The sequence below is a fragment of the Dendropsophus ebraccatus genome, chromosome 9, assembly GCF_027789765.1.
Source record: "Dendropsophus ebraccatus isolate aDenEbr1 chromosome 9, aDenEbr1.pat, whole genome shotgun sequence".
Taxonomy (NCBI): Eukaryota; Metazoa; Chordata; class Amphibia; order Anura; family Hylidae; genus Dendropsophus; species Dendropsophus ebraccatus.
In genome coordinates, this window is record NC_091462.1 from 72,953,389 (window position 1) to 72,967,617 (window position 14,229).

A 14,229-nucleotide genomic window follows, 5' to 3' on the forward strand; every position below is an offset into this window, starting at 1 on the left:
CGTGCCAAATGGGAGTATCTGTGCTTTAACTTTGCACCACCCCTCCGTCCCTCCTCCCCACCCTCTTCATCATTAGGAATGCGACTGGCAGATTGTTTCCTATTCGTCAGCTGAGTGAATACTGAACATGGGCTGGATCGTTAAGCACCTGTGCAATGTTCAGCATGTTGAAGATGTTCCAGTGGCATTCCTAATGATGAAGAGGGTGGGGAGGAGGGACGGAGGGGTGGTGAAAAGTTAGGGCACAGACACTCACGTTTGGCACGGGCTGCAAGTTTAAAAGTTGTTTTTTTAGGACAATAACTGCATCACCTGCCGAATGGACCGCAGGACAGATCTTGGATTAAAAAGCAGCTATCCAAAGGTACAAGTGGTTTTGGGGGGGGGGTCAGATTGTGGGTACAGAGTCACTTTAAAGGAGATGCTCGATCTTAGAAGGCTGGTTACCCCCTATAATTTACAACAGGCGGCGACAGTACCACATAAAATGCAGTAGCATTTCCATGCAGTGGGTTCGGCCTGTCAGTATATGGTGTATGGGGGGCTCCCTAGACTTCAACAGATTATGGATAGATTAAGTATTCTGAGAGATAAGCCAGTACCAAAACAGTGTGGTTGCGTCTTACCTGACGTGATGAACATTCATGTATATGTGGTGGATGATAAATTGTTCAGCTGACAGTCAAAGTGTATGGCCACCTTGAAGTTATCCAGGTTCAAAAAACATGGCCACTTTATACCAGAAAAGGCTCCACTCGTCTCCAGTTTAAGTGTGGTTTTGCATTTAAGCTCCATTAACATCAACGTAATCAGAGTTGAAAAACCACACCCAAACTGGAGACGAGAGTGGTGCTGTTTCTCGAATAAAGTGGCCATGTTTTTCTAAGCCTGGATAACCCCTTTAAGTTTCTTGCCCAAAGTCTTTGCATGCAATTTAGAGCTAGGGATCAGTAAGGCAGAGCTGAGACTGATAAGACATATTTAGAAATTAATAAGCACAGGGAAAAAAAGGACAATATTCATTGTAGAAGAGCTTTTGGAACTAGCATGTAATCATCATATTCCTAGAGACCACAGAGCAAAGTTAGAGAAAGCAAAATGGCAGATATAAGTGCCTGCACACATTTTATTAAGGGAGTTTTCCAGGCAGGGAGGGTTTGTTAACAAGTGGCTCTGGCTTCAGTGAAAGTAATTAAGTCGCCCTATTGTCTACTGCTGACATGTTCCCAAACATCTGGTCCCCACTGAGGTTGTCTTCCTTACCTGCTGAAAACCCCCTTTAAAAAAAGGACAAGGTAATACAATTTTATTCAGTGAAATTATATTTAAAGATTCATTTGTGATGTACCTACCTCCTGAAAGAGTGTTGACATTTCACAAACCAAGCAAGAGTTTGGGCTTTGCATTTCACATTTGTGACGGTCAGAAAGGAAAAAGTCTCGTAGCAGAGGAGTGTGGGTAAGTGCCTGGACAATACAGTTCATAAAACATGTGTTCCCAAGATTGATTAAACCTCGCAAACCTGTGATGAACATTAATACAAAACTGCTATTAGATATGTTTCTTCTAGATGACAATATGCCAAGTAATGTCAGGCCCACCTTTACCAACCAAAAAAAAAAAAAAAAAAAAAAACACGTTTGGCATTTGTAAGAGAAAGTGTAGCCCATGTTTGAGTCTCGCACAGACAGTGTATGTTTAAAGTGTTCCTGTCATTCATATAATAAAAAACCTTTTGATACCAAAAATTATTAAAGTAAATAGAGCAGAGAGTGTACACTGTATGGCAGCTGCAATGAAGAGAACTTCAAAGAAATGTCAAACTACTGTAATGTCTAGCAAGTGATATGGAGAACACTCTCCTCCTTAAAGACTAGGGGTGCAAGGCAAGTGCATATATCTTAGAGATTATTTTAAAGCATACCTGAAATTTTGAATTTTCACCCTATCAGTAAGTAGTCGCTCCTGCCACCAGAAGATTGGGCAACTATGGGCACAACCACGCTGGATGAGCTCTATTCACTAGCCCTATGGAATAGTGCACAAAACTCACCCAAGTATGGTTATATCCATCGTTACCCGATCCCCTGGCTGCAGGAGCCATTGCATGCCAATCAGGGTAAGACTACTAATGACAGATAAGTCGCCAAGATAAAAACTAATCACCTATGCATAAAATAGTCAATGAATATTGGTCTGAGTGCAGATAACTCCACCAATCTTGGGAGCAGGAGGATTACACAGGTCACCCATGTGAATGCAACAGGTTAAGGTCTAGCATGCGCGCGCACTGTTCCTACATGTCTTCTCTTTGGGACTGCTGGAGATACAGCACTTTGGTTTCAATCACACATGGTGAGACAAGGCACCTAAACCTTGGCTGCATTTTAAGCTATGACCCCTTTCCAGTAAGCAACTCATGGTTCAAGGCATGAGCGCCAGACCTTTTTTTCTAGTCACAAAAATTGCATCTACAATTCAGGTCAGAGAAGATACACTTAAAACTCTGTTGCTGAGTATCTTTCGTCGGCAACAAAGACTGTGGGTATTGGTTGCCACCAGAGCGTGACATTAAGTGGTACCTACTACTAAACAGGCTATAACCATTCCTGCGGACACCAAGTTCATCAGTTTGTGCTCTAACAGTCGGAATATTTAAAGGGAAAACAACAGCATGTATACGGTAAACACAGAACACTTAATGGGTAAGAAACAAGAAAAGCCCAAAAGAAAAAAAAAATAGAGATTGTTAAAAACCGTGTGGGAGCTGTGTCCTCCAATGAAGAACAGGAAAAGAATATTACGGAGAGTATTTAGAAATCCTGTTTTCTCACTTGTGCTGCACAGTAACACCGTAACCCTGCATGAGAATTTCCTTAGAATGGAAAGGGCCACCTACAGCTAAAATGTAGGAATCAGATAGAGAACTGTAGGAAGACATAACGGACACTCTTTGGTCAGCAGAGAAAAGGTCCCAAAAGTGCCTACCTGCAAATAGACTAGAGAGAATTCAAGCAGTTTAAGAAGTTAAAAAAAAACAAGAATCTATGGTGAAAAGGAAAGGAGAATGAAATAAAATAAACATAAGCCCCAGATTTGAGGTCTGAAAGAGAAAAACTAATCTAAAAATAAATAGAACTCTCCACGTCTCAAGTCTTCTGGCCTTTAGCATGATTGTGGTGATCTGAAGTCTGCCATCCACACAGCAATCCTATGAATGTAGCAAAACAAGGTGGTAGGAAGCTTAGGCTGGGTTCACGCTACGTTTTTTTAATCCGTTTTCGCAAACGGTACTGCGGTGGTACTGTTAAACTAGTTAAGTTGGTTTTTTAGATTGTTTCCTTTTAGAAGGAAAGTCTAAAAAAGAAAACAGAGCAGGCCAAAGGAATGGATGGTGACTAACAGAACATCCACTGATGTACCAAATGTATTTGAGGGGGCTTTGAAAAAGTTAAACAGCCCAAAATTAAAGAACGACAGAAAGACATCTGTGAAAAAGGCAACAGGATGGGTACCAGATGCAGTTAGCTGAACTCACCTCTCTCTGATCTCTTAGACTTTGCATTTTGAGCAGCTGGTGTGAATCTGGTGGATCAAGGACTCTTCCCTTGCTTGCCTTCAAGCAAAGGTCTCAACAGTGCAGTGGTGTAGGCCCCACTGAGGGAGTGGGGAAACAGGGGGAGAAGTACTTTATTTGCTTAATGCCACTTACTGGAAACTGCCTATACCCACAGTTTTCAGTGCCCTCAATGACATGTTTGTTATGTTTGCATAGAGCAGGAGGTTCTGAGGAAGGTTATTTTCTTACCTTCATACCAGGTGTTGTTTTCCTGCAATCCTCAGTTCCTCCGGAACTTTGTTAGTGATGTCATGCTGGCCGCTCACTACTGCAGAGCCCGGGGAAATATTCACGGAGGAGAAAGGGGAAATAAGTGCACTAAAGGCAGTATTTTCTGTCCCCACCGCACAGAACTGCCCAATATATTAGTAAGACACAGGATTGCACGAAAACAGAAGAAAGAAAACAATCTTCTTCAGTGTCCTATGCTCTATGAGAACATAACAGCAGGTCTCCTAACCCTTGTGTTTTCCGTAAAGATAAATGAAGTATTCCAAGAAGCCAAAAAGCTACAGTCATGAAAGGGTTCAATTTATTCTTTAAAGGAACAGAGGAACCAGCAATTCACTAGTCTACCTACCAATGGTGCAGTTTGTGGTTATTTTCCTTCTCTTGGGGTTATGTCGTAACAGCTCTAGCTCCCTCTTTGTGGGCTCCCAGGTTGAATACTTTTCTCCAACACCTAAGAAAAAAGTAAACATGAAAAAAAATCAGAACACACACAAAAAAAAAAAAGATACATTTACAAAAACCGGTTGCGGAGTTTAAAGTGACACTGTCACCCCCTTTGTGGATTCTGACATCTCTACACAGGTGTAAAGGGAAAATTTAGCGTTTTTCATACCTTATTTCATATCATACGTCATGGTGTTTGTTCAAGTAAAAAGTGTCCTTTTATCAACTGCAGATTGTATTAAGTGGGCGTGGCCTCACAGCATTAGAGCCTCTTAGCCCCGCCCACAACGGCACAGTTGGCCCCGCCCCCTCGCTGGCCATTGGAACAGGCTGGCCAAAAGGTCTAGACCCCACCCCCTTTATGTCGGCCAACCAATGGGCACCAATGGGGTGGGGACAAGGGTGCCGTTGTGGGCGGGGCTAAGTGGCGCTAATGCCGCGCCCACTTAATACAATCTGCAGTTGATAAAAGGACACTTTACTTGAACAAACACCATGACGTATGATATGAAAAAAGGTATGAAAACCACTAAATTTACCCTTACACCTGTGTAGAGATATCAAAATGCACAAAGGGGTTGACAGTGTCACTTTAACTCCTTCCTCCAGTATACATTCTGGGCCTTGTTTTTAGTGAATCAAGTTGTAATTTTTATTGCTACCATGTATGACCGATTGTTTTTGTGAGGTGGTTTCACAAAATGCAGCAATTCTAGCTTTCTTCATCTTTTTACCACATTCACTGTGATAAGTAGGGTAGTGTTATTCTTTAGGTCACTATGGATATGGTGATATCAAATATGTGGATTCATTACTGTTTTAGGTAAGGTAAAAGGAAATATTTCATGGGCAGTGAATTTTTTAAGTTTATGTTAAAAAGGGGAACTAATCATCAGGCTCTTCCATACAAACCTGCCAATACGTCCCTGTAGCCACCTACCTTCACATTCCAGCATTTATATTTATCTTTTTAGGTGGCACCATTTTGGAGCCAATTGTGTGTGTGGGGGGTGGGGGCGGGGGGAGACACTGTATATCACAGAACTTGTAACAGATACCAACACGGCCATAACAAAAAAACAATTATTCAAGCATTATTAAAGTGTCACTGTTGTGAAATGTTTTCTTTTGCAGAAATCAATAGTACAGGCGATTTTGAGAAACTTTGTAATTGGGTTTATTAGCCGAAAAATGCATTTTTATCATGAAAAAGCAGTTTGAAGCCTTGCCCCCCTGTCTTCATTGTTCTATGGAGAGAGGGAAATAAGAAACCAAAACAGGACAACAGAGTTAATTAAAAGCTACATCACAGGCTCTCTCCTCAGTCACCACTTAGGTATCTGACCACTGAATAGCGCTCTGAATAGCTCCCCTGCTGAGTAATCCTTTGTTCTCTGTTTTCTGCTTGTCTCTTTCCCACCCTCCCCTCTTCACAGAACAGACAGGATGCGTCTGATTGAGATTTCCTGATTCTGAGCAGTGGATGACAGAAAGGAGAGGAGGGGGGGACCTGGGAAAGGGCTTTTTAAATGCAGATAATGGCATATTTGCCTAATAAACCCAATAACCAAGTTTCTTAAAATCGCCTGGACTATAGATTTCTGCAAAAATTTCACAACAGTGACTCTTTAAGCAATTAGAACCTTTCATTTTAGGAAAACACATATGAATACTAAGCAGTGAAAGGAGTGCCAAGTGCCTGTTATTTGATCCAGACACAGCGCCAGTGTGGTTTTTAGCCTGGTGTCAGCTGCCAGTAATAAGGGTCTGGTACCAAGTTTTACTACCACCAAGACATTTCTATCGCTGCTATAATACAAATATACCTGCAGCTGCAAAATGCTTGAGGAACCAAGAGCCACGGTTCCTGCACAACTATAGGTCAGCTAAGGGGTTTACATTTTTTTTCTTCATACAAACATGTATAAAAATAAGAGACTAATAAGACATTATCTCACCTGTCATTGCATACTGGTAAGGAGATACCAAGGACGGAGCAAAGGCTTTATTTAAAAAATAAAAATAAAAAATAAATTAGTAACGTTCGTTATTCAGAAGTCATTTGTAACAAGGTTTCAGTTGCTTTAAACCATGTCCCTCCTCCCAAATCTTTCACAAAGTTGTTCTAACTTTGAAGGAGCCATTTTTTGGGTTATAGTGTTTGCTGTAGCCCCAAAAATGGCTAAAATAACCACACACACACACGTTTGCAAAAAAAAAAAAGGTTTGAAGGACAAAAAAGGCATGAATTCACTTTTTTTGCATGTAAAACTGAAAACTAACCACCTGGGAGGGAACACAGCCTAATCCTGTGGTTGTTTTGAGGATGGAGACCAGTTAGCCAAAATACAACAGCACTTTTACAGGAGGGGACACAATCTATTCAGCGATTTCTGGTACCACCCATAAGAGTTAGAGTGTGTGAGAATTTGTTGGTAGGAATAAAAGCAGTGACAACTGTGGAAGGCATTAGGTACAGGTCACATATGCCTGCAGTAGACACGGATGCTGCAATATCCTTAAAATGTGAAGGGACTCAAGAGGAACCACCCCTATAAATGTGGGTTAAGCTGGGGAAGCTGGGAATGTTTTAATGCGATTGTTGGAGTTACATAGTTAATACGGTTAAAAAAAGACACATGTCCATCAAGTTCAACCACGGAATGTCCATCAAGTTCAACCACGGAGTTGTTCACATCAGGAGAGACATTATCCTTTCTAGAGCCACAAATTGCTAACAATGTTTCAGAAACAATACCATACAAAATGCACTTCCCCTAGCTGTACCTCAGAATTACTGAGGATCTCAGGATTAAGCCCCATTGTGATCGGTAAATTCTGCCATGTCTGGCGGCATGACAATAGTCACTGCAAAGGACAGTTACGGTTTAAGCAACCATCCATCGAAGAAAAAAATAATATTTATATTTATACACAGCCTATGGGGGAGTATTTTTGATTCTTTGTGTAGGTGAAGACCTTTTCACCTTATTGCTGGTTGCAAGGTGCATATGTAACTGCGTCGAATGTATCAAAATAATGCACATTCCTCATTAAGGGTATGTTCACACTGAGTAAATCAGGTGGAATTCCGCGGCTCTGCGGTCAAGGAAGTGACATGACACTTCTTCCAGCAGAGGAGCGTGCGCTCTCCCATAGATGGACTATGGTACGGAAATCCGCCCGATTTACTCAGTATGAACATAGCCTGGAATTTACATCTTAACTATTAGTGTGTGTTCACATGCTGTACAAACAGCAGCTTTTCCCTGTAAACAGCCATTTAATGCTACCCATGGCCGGAATTAATGATCAATATCATTAATTCCAGCCATAGGTATTGCTTATAGAACAGGTGATCAGGCAGAATGGCCGTTAATTGTACAGCATGTACACTTAGCCTAAAAGTGTGGCACAAAAATCTTACAATAATTTTGTTCAATCACTCACCACTGCAAAAGTCAAGGCAAATTTGACTTAATTCTAAGAACTAATAAAAAAAAGCACAAGTCACAATGTTTACTCCCCCCATGTGCTTATCCCAGCTTTATGTTGCTGTTATCCACCCTGTCATAGGAGTAGATCTCGTCATTCAGCTACACTATTCTGAAGAAATAAATATTTGTCTCGAGAGACAGATCACAGGTAGTGTAATGTTATACACAGCCCCACAATGGTGTGGTACATAACGCATGTCTCCTATGGTCCAGATACAAGATTCCAGTCACAAGTGCAATCCTTGGTTTAGATGCAATCCTCTGCATGGTGGTTGCCATGGCAGCATAATGACGTCTCCAGGATTTCAACTACCAGGGAGATTTCCAAGAGGCACACGACCAAGGTAACACTGGTCTGGTATACACTATCAGTTATGGGGTGGTCTACAACTCTGCAAGGAGAATTCAGACTTGCATCTCATGCAGTCTATAGCCGAGAATTATGGGACCTCTAAGGTCCCTTATATGTTCACCTGCCCATAAATGGTCCAAGTACTATATGTAGTGCAGCACACCCTTAGGGTGCCTTCACACCGCAGCGGATTTGACTAAATGAATGAACACAACATTAAATCCGCACTGTATAATCCGCTGCGGATACGGTGTGTGAAAGCACCCTAAAAAGGGACTGTCACCTTCAACCCCTAAACTACAATCATCTGTAAATAAAATAAACAAATCTGTAATTTGTAGCTTTCTACTCCTTTGTATTTCCCCGCTGTAAGCCTACAAACTGGCCATGTTGATCCATAGAGAGGACTACTTAACTCAAAAAGATAGGAATGCAACAACATAGAACGATAAAAATTGCAGATTCAGAATCAACTTTATTCAATATATTAACTGATAAGTTTAGAAAGTGTTTTGGAGGCGAGAGAGTCTCTAAGGGTGCGCTCAGACATTCAGGGTCTGCAGCAGATTTGACACTGTATTCGGTAAGTTAAGTCGATATCTGCTGCAGATCCTGTACGTGTGAACACACCCTGAAAAGGTAGTCCAGGGGAAAATCAACTTCCCCTATCCACAGGAGTTTGTGGGATTGTATACTTCAATCAAAATGAGAAGCATGTGCAGCATGTCTATTCTTCACCGTACCGTATCCCAGCGATTTCACGCTGTGAGCTCCGCAGAAAAATCACCTGCGATTCCCGGTACTGTCATTTTCTATGGCTTATTTCTTTTTTTTATGTTATATGTGACCTCCTACAGCCATGGCACCTAATCGCTATTGATTGCAGCACCTAGACAGTTAACTGGTTATTGATGCAACAGCAAGATACAGGCCCACCACAGACATGAAAATAGTTAAAAGCAGCCCCCCCAACGGCTAAAAAAAATTCCCACAAAAATAATGAGTCTCTTGGTTACTATTTGCAAACAGCGTAAACTGCCTCACCACGATAAGGTGGACTCATATCGAGGCAGACCCTACACTGTAATGGCCTCTCCATGGCGTGTAATACGCCTATGCTCTGGGCATGCAAGATCCATCTAATACCTGCAAAAATAATTGCACCACCTGGTTGAGACAGGTGGAGTGCACAACCAAATAGAGGCAGCCACTGCCCCAACTGGAACACAGAAAAAAAGAAAAAATTGGTCAGCTCTCCTAGAACACCGTTCACACTAGGCAGGAGCATGTTGCCATGGCTGAAATTGCCGGTGTTCTAGGAGAGCTGACCATTTTTTTCTTTTTTTCTGTGTTCCAGTTGGGGGAGTGGCTGCCTCTATTTGGTCGTGCACTCCACCTGTCTCACCCAGGTGGTGCAATTATTTTTGCAGGTATTAGACGGATCTTGCATGCCCAGAGCATAGGCGTATTACATGCCATGGAGAGGCCATTACAGTGTAGGGTCTGCCTCGATACTAGTCCACCATATCGTGGTGAGGCAGTTTACGCTGTTTGCAAATAGTAACCAAGAGACTCATTTTTGTGGGAATTTTTTTTGGCAGTTGGGGGGGCTGCTTTTAACTATTTTCATGTCTGGTGGGTCTGTATCTTGCTGTTGCATTTTTCTGTGTTTTTGTGTGTTTGCACTTTCAGCCATGGCAACGTGCTCCTGCCTAGTGTGAACGGTGTTCTAGGAGAGCTGAACAATTTTTTTTTTTTTTTTTAACTGGTTATTGATGGCGGATGTTATCTGTAAACAGCAGCCCGCACCAGCTATGTACAGAGTATGCACAGCTCCTGAAACCGCTCCACACTTCCATATGACCCATGATTGACATATGACATAGGTTGGGAAGGAGTAAAACTAAACCTGGAATTTTGCTGCAAAGTTTGTAGCGGCACAACATTATGTGTTTCAGCAGGCAGAATGGTCATTATCCTAATCATTTACCATCGGGCACTTCATACTGACAATACATAAAAAGGTACAAACCTTGTAATTTCCAAGCCTTTCTTTGTTCTTCTTTGGCAACTTGCTCCATGTCTTTATCATATATGTAGTCTTGACACATAAAACAGTATATACCCCCATACAACAAATCTATAGCTGCAAAAAAAATAAAGTCAACAACATTTAGGTATAATGTAAGAAAAAAAAAATGTATTTACCTTACTTTGCTACAAACAAGATTGACAGCAATTCAACTGCTCAAAACACAGTGTGAACCGTATTAGGAGAAAAACCGTGTCGATGGAAAGGTCATGGTCATCTTACATATACACACATACTACATTTACATAAATTATAAAGTATATTTTCTGCATAATGGCCACAAATACTTGTCAAGTGCTTGTCAGGTAAATGGATTTTTTCTCTCCTAGTGCCTAGCAACATAAGCTAAGGTAACAGCTTACTGTGAAGGATGGCATGTATATCTATCCCTCCATCTTCCCATCATAAATCTTATATAACTTCAGCAGGTGTGCAAGGGTCCTTTTACACTGGTCAATTATAAGCAGCCAGAAACACACAGATTGGCCCATGTAAATGCACCAGCAGTCAGCCAATGGGAAAAAAAAAAATTCTAGTTTTCCAGATGATCTTCCAACATAGACCAAAACGTGCAGACAACTATAATACAGGTAATAGGCCGCACAGACGATACAATGATCGCTCATGTGACCCCCAAACATAACATAAACAAACACCGATCTCGCTGACTGGCACTTCATCACCATGTTAAAGGGCACTTTAGGGTAAAGTTCAGTCTTGGCAGATACACTGCAGTTAGGTTGTGTTGTGTATTTTCCAATTAAATTTAACAAAAGTCTAAATCTGCACACAAGTTTTCACCTGCTGATTTGTTATCTTCATTACACAGGGCCATAATTTTCGCTCTGTGCAATAGGGTTCTATTGGGGAAATCCAAAGAAAGCAGCTTTATATTCAGCCATACTAGTACACTGCCTCATTAAAACCCTCTGTCTTGCAGATATAGGCATGATGCAAGCACTCACCTAGATTATGTCTCTTCACTTTAGCGTGCTCGTGAATGTGTTTCTTTGTGAAACAACCAAAAAACACACAGTACAGGCAAGAGTGAAGTCTGTTCAGGTGGGCACCACACATATGACAAATGCACGACTTGGCCTGAAAAAGAAACCGTTTAGTGTCAAGAAGATGAATAAAAAAAGACAAACCAAATGTAATAGAACTGTCAAGGTTTGCCTACTGAACATAATAAACTTATTTTCTTATGAATAAGACATAAAATTTACTTTTAAATATTCCTCTGCCCTGACCCGCAACACTTTATTTTTCCATCTATGGGGCAGTATTAGGGCTTTTTGCGCCATGTTTGCCCCCCCCCCCCCCCCCCCCAACTTTTATAGGAGGCAAGTGACCATAACACAGCAATTCTAGAATTCAAATTTTTCATACAGAGCTCACTTTGTGGGAGTAATAAAATAATTTTATTCTCCCACTCATTACTGATGTGCCAATACCTAATGTGTATTTTTTATGTTTACATAAAAAAGGGAAGGTAAAGGGAGAATTTACCATTTATTTTTCAGAGTGGATGAGGAATCCATGGCAGGCCTGAGAGCCTTCACTTAAGACCTGTGTAATGCTATATCATTCCACAGATCAGTGGTCTACCAATAGTGTCTGCCTAATACAGACTATTAGCATTACAGCAGGAATAAAAGGTAAAGTGAAGGCTTATAGTTGCCATTGTAATTGGCACCCGTAATAAAGATGTAGAGGTACCAATCAGGCACCTGTCATTCAGCTTACCAAATGGCTGTCTCAACACTGTAGTGCAAAGATTTAAACAGTTTCAGACCTGCTGGCATCATAATGAATCATGATGCCGGGAGCTCCAAGGTCCAGATTTTAATATATGACCGTATATTATGGACCATATAGTTTGTCTGACAATTCAGTTAAAGGGAACCATTCACCCCGTGGCCCCCGTTAGAAACAGACAAACAGTTACATAAAGGTCAATATACTTACCATATCGCTCCCGGTCCCGTCCCGGATCTCGTTGTTGACACGGAAAAATCGCCGATTCTTCTTCTCCCGCCCATTATGGTAATGAGCTGAGATGAGTCCAACGTCCATAGGAAACGACGGACGAGTCCAACTTATTCATGAGGTCCTCTTCTCGTCGCCGCCCATCCACGCCTCCTGGAACTTGATTGACGTCTTCAGTCTTCTCACGAATTCCCGCGCAGGCGCCGTTGCGAAGGACTCGTCATCTCTTCTGCGCCTGCGCGGTAAACAGGATACGTGCTTGTGACGTTCCTGTGTACCGCGCATGCGCGAAGTCCAACACGTCACTTCAGCTCTGACAATCGGCGCACGCGCAGTAAACATTGAAGCTGTGGAGCGGCTTCAATTGTGAACTGCGCATGCGCCGAAAACGACCGTCACGGCGCCTGCGCGGGATCCGGCGAGAAGAAAGAAGACGAGGAGGAAGAAGACCCGGCGTCAATCAAGTGTCGGAGGCGGGGAGAAGGCTGGACTTCGGGCCGGTGGCGCTCATTACCATAATGGGCGCGAGAAGAAGAATCGGCGATTTCTCCGTGTCAACAACGAGATCCGGGACGGGACCGGGAGCGATATGGTAAGTATATTGACCTTTATGTAACTGTTTGTCTGTTTCTAACGGGGGCCACGGGGTGAATGGTTCCCTTTAAAGGGGTTGTCCAGCGAAAATCTGTTTCTTTCAAATCAACTGGTGTCAGAAAGTTATACAGATTTGTAATTTACTTCTAGAAAAAAAATTAAAATAAATACCATACCAATATTTTATGCCCTGAAGGAAATGTTGAAATGTGAAGTGCTGCGGAATCTGTGTGCACTATACAAATAAAAGTACAGTGCAGCCTTGGATTACGAGCATAATTCGTTCCAGGACTGTGCTTGTAATCCAAATCCACTCTTAAAGCAAAGCAAATTTTCTTATAAGAAATCATAGAAATGCAGACAATTGGTTCCACACCCCAAAAAATAATGATTATTCTGAATAACTTTTAAAACAAATAAAACATTCAGAAACAGCAGAATATGTGATATTATAAGTTACTGTACAGTCATGGCCAAAAGTTTTGAAAATGATATGAAATAAATTTTAACAAAGTCTACTGCTTTAGTTTTTGAAATGGCAATTTGCATATACTCCAGAATGTTATAAAGAGTGATCAGCTTAACAGCAATTACTTGCAAAGTCAATATTTGCCTAGAAAATGAACTTTATCTCCCAAAACATTTCAACATCATTGCAGCCCTGCCTTAAAAGGACCAGCTAACACCGTTTCAGTGATTGCTCCATTAACACAGGTGTGGGTGTTGATGAGGATGACACCACTGGACACTTTAAAAGGAGACTGGTGCTTGGCATCATTGTTTCTCTTCCGTTAACCATGGTTATCTCTAAAGAAACACATGCAGTCATTATTGCACTGCACAAAAATGGCCTAACAGGGAAGAGTATCGCAGCTAGAAAGATTGCACCTCAGTCAACAATGTATCACATCATCAAGAACTTCAAGGAGAGAGGTTCCATTGTTGCCAAAAAGGCTCCAGGGCGCCCAAGAAAGACCAACAAGCGCCAGGACAGTCTCTTAAAAGGGTTTCAGCTGCGGGATCGGGCTACCGGCAGTGCAGAGCTTGCTCAGGAATGGCATCAGGCAGGTGTGAGTGCATCTGCACGCACTGTGAGATGGAGACTCTTGAAGCAAGGACTGGTCTCAAGGAGGGCGGCAAAGAAGCCACTTCTTTCCAGAAAAAAGATCAGGGACAGACTGATATTCTGCAAAAGGTACAGGGGGTGGACTGCTGAGGAATGGGGTAAAGTCATTTTCTCTGATGAATCCCCTTTCCGGTTGTTTAGGACATCTGGAAAACAGCTTATTCGGAGAAGACGAGGTGAGCGCTACCACTAGTCTCGTCTCATGCCAACTGTAAAGCATCCTGAAACCATTCATGTGTGGGGTTGCTTCTCAGCCAAGGGAATCGGCTCTCAGTCTTGCCTAAA

At 41.9% G+C, this 14,229-nt stretch overlaps 1 protein-coding gene across 5 annotated transcripts in view; it reads right to left on the bottom strand.

Moving 5' to 3' along the window:
- Positions 1-14,229, bottom strand: part of USP22 (ubiquitin specific peptidase 22) — a 50,721-nt gene that overhangs the window by 25,291 nt on the left and 11,201 nt on the right. For all 5 annotated transcript variants that reach the window (XM_069983624.1, XM_069983627.1, XM_069983623.1 and 2 more), the window contains exons 3-7: positions 11,201-11,333; positions 10,176-10,289; positions 6,253-6,297; positions 4,200-4,301; positions 1,353-1,522 (exon numbers count right to left, since the gene is read on the bottom strand). In XM_069983624.1, the coding sequence (XP_069839725.1) occupies positions 1,353-1,522; positions 4,200-4,301; positions 6,253-6,297; positions 10,176-10,289; positions 11,201-11,333 (564 nt within the window). The remainder of the gene's footprint in view (positions 1-1,352; positions 1,523-4,199; positions 4,302-6,252; positions 6,298-10,175; positions 10,290-11,200; positions 11,334-14,229) is intronic.